Below are 10947 nucleotides of genomic sequence, written 5' to 3' on the forward strand. Positions count from 1 at the left end.
AAAGAATGCAAACTTCCTTTGAAACACCAACAATTGTATGGAAAACTTCTGTTTCTGTCATCTTTGATTTCATTTGACAACTTGGACTGATGGCATCTTCCAGAGATATATCCATTACTTTCAACTTGCGCCTCTTTGTATTCCTGTAAGCCTGCCACTTATTTATAAAAAGAAACGTTTGATACTTTTACCAAACAGTTAGTATAATGCACGCTCTACCTGTATTCGTCTTTAAATTCTGCAAGACTGAAGCGAAAGAGGTCTGTCTCAGTTTTGTCGTCAGTTTGTTGTGTACATTTACACACGCACAACGAACAACACATGCACAGGCCCGGGGGAAGCTCTCCTTTCTTATGTCCGACGATAGACGTATACATGTAGTTTACATGTTTATTAGTCATCTATTTGATTGATTGCGTGTATGATATGACGGAGAGTCGCATCGGTTTGATGCACGGTGAACCCAACCGTGGCTGTGGCTGTCGTTTGAAGTAGCCTACTTCTTTATAAAGATTCATTTACATTCTACTTCTGACCAAGGCATGTTTGGTACCTACTGAATCCTTGTTGCGTGTAGTTTTACGTGGCACGTTACCCAAAGTTGTATTCTTGAGGAGGATAAAATAAAACGTGTTACAAAGTTATCTCAAAACTCTGCAGTGACTGCTCGCGCAGCAGGTCAGCTAATTATAGCACGCAGCCTCCACAGACAGCTTTCGAGCCGAGACCATATGACTCGCCGCTCCTGCGGCTCGTCAAAAACTGCACGCACTGCAGTGTTTTCAGTCACGAGAATAAAACAGCTTCGTCAATCCACGCGGCAAGGAAGTCGCTCAATTTTTGCGTGCAGCACGAAGTAAACAGACATGCAAGAATAGCGACGGGTTCAAGTTTAGGTCGCTCCAGGAGAAAAATTCTTTTGGATGTTGGCCTTTAAGTCGAGACAGACAGACAGACAGACAGATACACACACACACACACAATAAAAAACGCTGGCGCTGAACCCGAGTAGGCTACTCTTCAGACTGGCTCGCTCCCCCAGTATGAAAGTTTTTGTCTTGTACACGTGGATTAAAAAAAAAAAATTAAATAAATAAATATTTATTTATTTTACACAATGAAAAAAATTATTGGAGTAAAATAAAACATTAAAACGTTCACAATAAACAAAAGTAAACAAGAATTAAAAAAAAAAATAGACCGCCCATGCCGGGAATCGAACCCGGATCACTTGGATTTAAAAAAAAAATTAAAAAAAAATTATTTATTTATTTTACACAATTAAAAAAATTATTAGAGTGAAATAAAACATTAAAACGTTCATAATAAACAATAGTAAACAAGAATTTAAGAGAAAAAAATTAGACCGCCTATGCCGGGAATCGAACCCGGATCACTTTGGCCATAGACGAATCGCTTTCCACCAGGATCACTTGGATTAAAAAAAAAAATTAAAAAAATTAAAATAATTGTTTTTATTTTACACAATTAAAAAAATTATTACAGTAAAATAAAACATTAAAACGTTCATAATAAACAATAGTAAACAAGAATTAAAAAAAAAATAGACCGCCCATGCCGGGAATCGAACCCGGATCTCTTTGGCCATAGTCGGAAACGCTTTCCTCCAAGCCAACAAATCTGACAATCGCCAGTGAACTGAAATGCGCACAGTTATCTAGTGTAACGAAGCACTTCACATGCGATGGGGGATGTTTCCATTTCTGCAGGTAGCAGGAAAGCCTGAAGTTTGATATAAGAATGAAGAGGGTGTCTCGTACAGATGAAAAGAAGATACCCAAATAAAAATCATATAAGCTGATGATCTGCTGATAACAATTCAGGTCTGCAGTGATGTTTAAAAAACCCAAACAAGAGCAGTACACAAAGACAAAGCAGATGCTTGGAAAGGATTATGTTGACATGTGTTGCAAAATGGAAAGGTATTGCCACGAAAAGAGAATGGACATGGAAAGAAAGGCATTGTCCTGGAAAGATGATGGAAATGGAAAAAGAAAAGAAAAGAAAAAATGGCATTGTCCTGGAAAGATGCTGGACATGGAAAGAAAAGAAAAAATGGCATTACCATGGAAAGAAACGAAAAAATGGCATTGCCATGAAAAGAAAGGCATTGTCCTGGAAAAAATATGGAAATGGAAAAAGAAAAGAAAAGAAAAAATGGCATTGTCCTGGAAAGATGCTGGACATGGAAAGAAAAGAAAAAATGGCATTACCACGGAAAGAAACGAAAAAATGGCATTGCCATGAAAAGAAAGGCATTGTCCTGGAAAAAATATGGAAATGGCGAAAGAAAGGAAAAGAAAAAATGGCTTGGAAAGATGATGGAAATGTAAAGAACGGTATTGCTGTGGAAAAGCTGTGAATTTAACGCAGAAGAAAGTAGTCCTCTCTAAATCTGTGTGTGCAATGCTCCTTTGTAAAGTTGTAACAGAAAGTTAGCAGTACAGCATACTGTATCAACAGAAATTTTTGCACTTTGTGGCTGATTTAGCCAACAGAGAGTTTAGGAACTCTACTACTTGTGTTACCACATTGGAATAGTGAATAATTGATAATTTCGGAAATCAGAAAACCTATTACATCACAGCCAGTATTTTAGACAATAATGTGGGGTTTACAACTTGGGATGCATATCCCGAAATAGCTGCGGTTTTCCTCCAAATATCTGTTACAGTCATAAGAATGAAGGATAACTTGCCATTACTAGAGAAGTATACCGCTTACAAATTCAGCCAGGGCAAAACAAGGTTGGAAAGGGGCAGTCGCTGTACTTGCATTGCTCTAGACGAAAGGTTTCAGCACTTACATTGAGCAAAGTATACCGGCAAGACAAGCCACTAAAACACTTTGCGGTAGCCGGCGTTGCAGCCTGGCATGGTAAGATCAAAGGGGTATAGGTAGGAAGAAGGAAGATGTACTCAGTGAATCCGTGCAGCTGGAAATCCGAGTCAAGCTGTATCAGTCGCGTGTTTACAGCTAGTGGAGACTGAAACCATGATTGCAGTGACTCGTCTCAAGTTTGTAGACGTCAACTAAACTGCAGGGTCGTTCTGGTCTTTCGCTACCGTTGCGCCGGTCGGGTGGTTGTACGTGAACGAACGGCCAGTGGAGACTTAAACTGAAACCATGATGGTAGTGACTCTTCTCACATTTGAAGACGTCAAATAAACTTCAGGGTCGTTATGGTCTTTCGCTACCGGTGCGTCGGTCGGGTGATTGTTCGAGAACGAACAGGGTCGTTCTGGTCTTTCGCTACCGTTGCGCCGGTCGGGTGGTTGTACCTAAACGAACGGCCAGTGGAGACTTAAACTGAAACCATGATGGTAGTGACTCTTCTCACATTTGAAGACGTCATATAAACTTCAGGGTCGTTATGGTCTTTCGCTACCGGTGCGTCGGTCGGGTGTTTGTTCGAGAACGAACGAGCGCGTCCTTTGCTTTGGTCTTGAGCCGGCTGACGAGGCTCGTCGGTCCCCTTGATGAATTGAATATTCGTCATTAAATGGTCTTTTAAACAGCCCATAGAAGCACTGTTGCTCGTGGTGCATGTTGTGAAGACGTTTGTGTCTTCCAGCTGGGTTGGCAATTGGACTGAGACCAGTGGAGGCCACTTGTGGGTTGATGGACCCAAATTTTGAAGTTCTGTTGTTCTTTTAAAAAGTGTTACTGTTGTTGAATTGTTGTTCAGCCGGTAAGCTGAACTCGGTTGTGTTCTACAAATTTGTTCCACATTTGTTTACATTATCTCGTTGTTCAACGGTTTAGAAGGTAAGCTGGACTTAAATGTTTGATACCCGTAAAACAACTGTTGCTGTTTAGTTTTGGATTGTAATTGTTATAAAGTGGGTTTTATGTTCCCTAAATTCATCTAATGTATATTGGGGAATGTACTCTTTTTATTCACATTGAGATTTCTATAATTCCATAGCGGGCCGTGGTATTCTCAAATCTTCTGACAAAGTACACAAGTTATTAAAGCATTGTATGAATCAATTTTCAATAGTGACGTCAGCAAAATATAAACTTTTGCTAAGTTACCAAACAGTCTGGCCTGGCATAGTACAGTTAGGATAAAGTTAAATGGAGCACTATATATTTTGATAAATAATAGCATTAATTGCAGCACCACTATAGTGGGAGTTTATAAAGAAGAACAAGTTTAAAACGTTATTTAGTTAAGTGCCGGGAAGTAACATAATGGGTCAATGTTGTTTTAGAATGAATAAAATGAGGATTATAGTTGAGAGGAGATTTGATTTGCAATATAATTTGTAATGGAAAAGGGGCTCTAATTAAACGGGGAGGAATGTAAGGGAAATAACTTAGTTGCAGAGAGGGGGGTGTGATCACATGACACGACTGACGAATGACAGACCATTGACGGACCAATCAGGCGACAAGGCGGCAAATCGCCAACGGCACAGCGCAGTTAATCAGAGAAATCAGAACCAGACAGACGTTACGTCGCCCCGAAAGGGATCCCCGTATCAAGTAAGTACCTTGGTAGAACATGGTCGCCAGTGCTTAGCTTGCCGTTCCAGTAGAACATGGTCGCTAGGAACGGACGGCCATACTTGCCAAGGGCACACTATGGGTATCCCGTAAAACCCGTGTAAAATATTACACTAGTGACTGGCCGACAATGTCACATGTAGCTTACCTCAGTGTTTTTAAGGAAAAGCAACTCTTCTACATTTATTGACTAAATTGTACTCTAGCCGTCTTCTACACACCTGACAGATGACTTTATTACAATAGAGCTTACCAGGCTATTTTCCTGTGTCTGCTTTTTGATGAGAAAATGTGTATTAAGCTTTTTGTGTTGGTTGTTTTGTTGACTTTTTTTTTACCATTAGTAAATAATTCAGGTGGAGGAACAAGCTGGAACTGTTATTCTGCTTTCAGTTAACTCAAGATACATGAGTAAATTAACCTCGGCTCCAGTTAATCTTGATTTACCACTGGTAGTTATGAAACTGTTTTTTGAGTCACTTGAGAAAAAGTGACTCTATGTAATCGGTCAGTGTTAGTCTGTCCGGCCGGCCGTCCGGCCGGCCGTCCGGCCGGCCGGCCGTCCGTAGACACCACCTTAACGTTGGACTTTTCTCGGAAACTATCAAAGCGATCCGGCTCATATTTTGTTTAGTCGTGACCTCCAATGACCTCTACACTTTAACGATGGTTTCGTTGACCTTTGACCTTTTTCAAGGTCACAGGTCAGCGTCAAAGGAAAAATTAGACATTTTATATCTTTGACAAAGTTCATCGGATGTGATTGAAACTTTGTAGGATTATTCTTTACATCAAAGTATTTACATCTGTAGCCTTTTACGAACGTTATCAGAAAAACAAGGGAGATAACTAGCCTTTTCTGTTCGGCAACACACAACTTAACGTTGGGCTTTTCTCGGAAACTATAAAAGTGACCGGGCTCAAATTTTATGTGAACGTGACTCCCAGTGACCTCTACACTTTGACGTCTGCTTTGGTGACCTTTGACCTTTTTCAAGGTCACAGGTATGTCTTGAAGGAAAAAAATTGAAATATCATATCTCTGAAACTATTCATCGGATTTGATTCAAACTTTATAGGATTATTCTTTACATCAAATTATTTACATCTGTATTGTGTTGTGAATAGCAATTTCTTCCTGTCCATCTGATGCCTCATATAATATTCAGAACTGCGAAAGTGACTCGATCGAGCGTTTGCTCTTCTTGTTTATGATTAAAATAATCTTTGTCTTTTGCCTTTTGAACATCACTGTCTTTGGCTTTTGATCTCCGTTTTGTACCCTCATAACTTGCAGTCTATTGTTGCAGTCTATTGTTGCAGTCTATTGTTTCAGTCTATTGTTTCAGGCAGTGTTCTTTGATTACTCTCTTCAATTTTCATTCATATTTTCACTGACTGAAATCTTTTGCATGCACATTTATTTTCCTGATTTAAATTGTTCAAATTTTATGTAAACCATGTTCTTGCACCTTTATGATTCTATTAGGCCTAAAAAAAAAAATAGGTGTGGTTACGGTAACCCGACCTACCCTATTTTTAGGGGCCGACCTTATAACTTTTTATTACATTTGTAAAAAAAAAAAAAAGAAAGAAAACGAGTGCAAAAAACGCAATGAAAGCGAAAGCGCCCGAGTCGCACACTTATTTCCCTGTCAAGTAGGTTTAATTTGTACACATTAGAAAAAAAAGTTTTAAAAAGTGATTGCCTACTTTCCTACCCTATTTTTTTTGGCTATGTTACCGTAACCACACCTATATTTTTGTTTGGCCTTACATACTCAAAATACAGGTTTGTATTTTTTGCATGCACTAGCTTGATTTAAAAATTGAAGTAAAATGGTAAAAAGGAAAAAATTCTTCCGACAATAGTTTGCTTTTTGTGAATAAGCATTAACACTGATGAAAGTTTCAGAATTTTCCCTTTTGATATTTTCACACCTATTACAATTAAATGATTTTAAATGGTTTAATAGTAGATGTTGCATTATTTATCATAATGCATTTCTTTTGAGACAAAGAGAAAATGTTTGGAAAGAATTTTGTTTTTCAAATACTGCAAGGACAAAAGGTTGAAGCCTCATTGACCTCATAATGTTTGCATACTGAAAATGACACCAACCAATGATGATTAGTTCTTTTGTTATTCTTTTAATATTGGACGCATGAAATCACAGAGCCACTGACTAAAAATTCACCTTTTCTTTTTTCAGGAATTTGGACAGTATGACACACAAAAAATTGTCATCTAACTTTAATTGTTAATAATCTCATTGTAGCCAGCAAACTGCTCAAACTCTTCAGGAATAGGAAGCACGCCGTGAACTTTGTTGGCTCTGTCGTTGATGGTGAGATGGTGAGAGGTGGCATACCACAGGGCGTTGGTCAGAACCTGTCAAAACAGATTAAAAAAAAATTTGAGGATGAAGAATAAGGACACAACGCCCATTGTTTGCAAGACTTTCGGATTTTTGGCATCTGTTGATTTGTGTATGAGAGAGAGAGAGAGAGAGAGAGAGAGAGAGAGAGAGAGAGAGAGAGAGAGAGAGAGAGAGAGAGAGAGAGAGAGAGAGAGAGAGAGAGAGAGAATGTTCAATTTTAACTGCATCCAATAGCATCAAAATTACGTCAAATGTCATTGAAAAAAGCACTCAGAGACACAGACACACACAAACAGACACACAAACACACACACATACACAAGAAACCCAAGAACAAAACAACACTGACACTGTTTGAAACAAAGTTGGAGTACCTGTGTAAAATAAGCTCCTTCTTGGTCAGCTGTAACTTGTGGAAAATCTGCTCCCTTTGCTGCCAGGTAGTTCAGGACATCATCATACAGCTCGTCCTTCCGATTCAGTCCAGAGGTCTTCCCACAGCTGCAATTCAAATTCTAAAAGAATCTATTTAAAACGAGAGAGAGAGAGAGAGAGAGAGAGAGAGAGAGAGAGAGAGAGAGAGAGAGTACTCTACAAATTGGACCTTGTTGCAGAGTGTATGGAAAGTTGTCAGTTAATTGTTGTGGCATTTTTTTTAAAACATATGTTACTTTAATGTACTTGTACAGTGTGGTGGAACAGTGCTGTATATTATTTTTTCATGGGGATGAAATGATGACTGTTATACATTTTTGTGGTTGATTTGTCCCTTTTTGTTGGTGTAGGTGAGTGTTCCTTTATTTTCTGCACTGAAAGGAAGCAACTCGATGTTTACAACAACAACAACAAAACAAAACAAAAAATGCTTGGTTTCTATTAAAATTGGTAGCCTTGTCATCTGTGCATGTTTGTTTGAATGAATAAATAATGTCTATGTCTTTCAGTCATAATGTCTAATTAATACAAATTCTACGTTTAATGTGAGAAAGTGAAAGTTAAAAATAAAATTGGAAAATTCACTGACCTTTCTGCTTTCGGTTTGGGTAGCGATCGTGCTTTTGCAGAGCCCATCAGCACTTGAAAAGCGTTTGCCGGTTGTGAAACTGATGGCATTTCGGTCGCTTCCACATCAGCATCGACAATTTGGCTGCACTTGAAGTGAAGTGACTTGATATTGAAGGATTTTAACTCGCCAAGCGAAAGGCCCCAGTCCAGTTCAAAGCCGTTCTCACCAGAAAGAGATTCCGATCCCAAACACTGAACCTCGTAACCCTTAAAGGCAGAGTAAGCCTCCCGTAAACCATCACAGATACGGTCAGGCTTTTACACACAGTACAAACACCATTTCATTTAAACACTCACCAATTGAGAACATCCTAGGTGCCCTCCGTAAAGAGCGAACAATTTTCAAAGAATTTATTTTTGCGTGGTTTATCTTACCCCTGAGCCATCGTGAACCCGTGTGATCCAGTTTTCCCTTTTCACAATGCAGTCGTCATAGTTAGTCATTTGAATGCGACTCGACGTGAGCTTATCTACAATAGCACATTTTTTTTATGCACGAAACAACGGCTGTGGTTCACAAGAACTCTAGCGATGGCTTTTGACTGTTGAGAGGAACGGCGATTTGCACTGATAAACCGGCCGTCGTCTGCTACGACCCTTGCGTGACCCTGCTTCCGGGCTTTTCTTTTTTTAAACTTTCACAACTTCGAATTGTTCTGATCTTGTCTTGATGAAAAACGAATTCTTTTATGATTAAAGAATGTTTGTGTAACAAGCTGTCAATTTATTATTTAGATTTTAAAAGTTAGGTCTAGCGCAAAAACGAGGCGCCGTTGTTGTTAACGGAACAAGTCTACGAAAATAAATTCTTTGAAAATGTCTCACGCTCGACAGAAAGCAGCCAGGATGTTCCCGTTCGGTGAGCGTTCAAATGGAAGTATGCTTGTACTGTATTTAGACGCTCGGGGAGCTCTGTGATGGTTTACGGGAGGCTTACTGTGCCTTTAAGAAGGTCGGAATGAATGTCTTCGTAGATGTAGTGAAGTGTTGTTGATGTTGGGTATCTACTTATTAATTTCGTTTGTTCAAGATGGTCACACTTTTGAAAAACAATTGCATAACAGGTGCCGGCTTTGGCACTCGCCGCACTGATTTCGCGATGCGTAGCCATTTTTTTTCACTTCTGTGATGACAAGGGAGGCTAATCTTAATGCTTGGTTACTTCCAGTATGGCGCGCGACGCTCACTTTCGTTCCTAATGAAACGCCAAATGTCTCTTTTTAGCATTTTTACCTCTTTTTATATTTAGTCAAGTTTTGACTAATTATATTTAGTCAAGTTTTGACTAAATATTTTAACATCGAGGGGGAATCGAAACGAGGGTCGTGGTGTATGTGCGTCTGTCTGTCTGTGTGTGTGTGTAGAGCGATTCAGACTAAACTACTGGACTGATCTTTATGAAATTTGACATGAGAGTTCCTGGGTATGAAATCCCCGAACGTTTTTTTCATTTTTTTGATAAATGTCTTTGATGACGTCATATCCGGCTTTTCGTGAAAGTTGAGGCGGCACTGTCACGCCCTCATTTTTCAACCAAATTGGTTGAAATTTTGGTCAAGTACTCTTCGACGAAGCCCGGGGTTCGGTATTGCATTTCAGCTTGGTGGCTTAAAAATTAATTAATGACTTTGGTCATTAAAAATCTGAAAATTATAAAAAAAAATAAAAATTTATAAAACGATCCAAATTTACGTTTATCTTATTCTCCATCATTTGCTGATTCCAAAAACATATAAATATGTTATATTCGGATTAAAAACAAGCTCTGAAAATTAAATATATAAAAATTATTATCAAAATGTTTTTTTCGAAATCAATTTAAAAACACTTTCATCTTATTCCTTGTCGGTTCCTGATTCCAAAAATATATAGATATGATATGTTTGGATTAAAAACACGCTCAGAAAGTTAAAACGAAGAGAGGTACAGAAAAGCGTGCTATCCTTCTCAGCGCAACGAATACCCCGCTCTTCTTGTCAATTCCACGTGCACTGCCTTTGCCACGGGCGGTGGAGTGACGATGCTACGAGTATACGGTCTTGCTGCGTTGCGTTGCGTTCAGTTTCATTCTGTGAGTTCGACAGCTACTTGACTAAATATTGTATTTTCGCCTTACGCGACTTGTTTTTTTTGAAATCAAAAAAAAGTTTTTGGGTCGGCGCCAAATCGATAGGGTCGGTCGGGTTACCCTAAACAGACAATTTTTTTTTGGCCTAATGTTTGTGTTACCAGTGTACGATCATTGAGGACTTAGTGAAATGCATAAAGTTGACTTTTTGTTTATGCTATTATAATAGAATGGATAAGGGTTAAAGTATTATTTTTTTCCTACTGCGTTCTGGCTGTTATATGCATTGGCAAGTTTTGTTGAAAATTAAAATGGTGAAGAAGCTGTTTGGTGACTTTAGTGTGTGTGTGTGTGTGTGTGTGTGTGAGAGAGAGAGAAAGAGAGAGAGAACAGTGAGAGGGAATGAGACTGAATGATTGCTTGCGAAGATGCATTGGTATATTTTGTTGGAAATTAAATGGATGAACTTTGTAGCTGTTTGGTTGTTTAACTCATTGTCTCCCAGGTACGGATATATCCGTACCCACTCATATATATGGCTCTATCTGACCAGGTACGGATACATCCGCTCAGACTGTTAGCTTCAGTCGCTTTCTGTAACGTCCATCTAACGCATGCATTCCAGCGTGTTGATACACAGTTACTACAATTCTGAGTGACCTGCTGCAGCACAGCTGGTCTTGGCTAAAAAAAAGACTTGGTCAACATATGTGGGGTAGAAAGTGTTAAGTAAGTACATGTCTGCACACACACACACACACACACACAAGCAAGCATGCAATTATGTTATTATCCACACATACACACTCAAAATCATACATGGATGTTTGTTTGTGTGTGTGTGTGTGTGTGTGGATAATAAACTTTGCCAAAACAGTGCAACAAATTTCGCACCTAAAT

General features: G+C 38.9%; 1 protein-coding gene across 1 annotated transcript; it reads right to left on the bottom strand.

Annotated features, from left to right (window-relative positions):
- Positions 1–6782: 6782 nt before the first annotated feature.
- Positions 6783–8736, bottom strand: LOC138962247 (uncharacterized). Its single transcript, XM_070333991.1, has 3 exons — positions 7939–8736; positions 7289–7415; positions 6783–6925 (listed from the first exon to the last, which is right to left on the bottom strand). The coding sequence occupies exons 1-3, from the start codon at positions 8025–8027 to the stop codon at positions 6788–6790; spliced, it is 354 nt and encodes a 117-aa protein (XP_070190092.1). The 5' UTR covers positions 8028–8736; the 3' UTR covers positions 6783–6787.
- Positions 8737–10947: the final 2211 nt, after the last annotated feature.

This window comes from Littorina saxatilis, linkage group LG3 (genome assembly GCF_037325665.1).
Source record: "Littorina saxatilis isolate snail1 linkage group LG3, US_GU_Lsax_2.0, whole genome shotgun sequence".
Lineage (NCBI taxonomy): Eukaryota > Metazoa > Mollusca > Gastropoda > Littorinimorpha > Littorinidae > Littorina > Littorina saxatilis.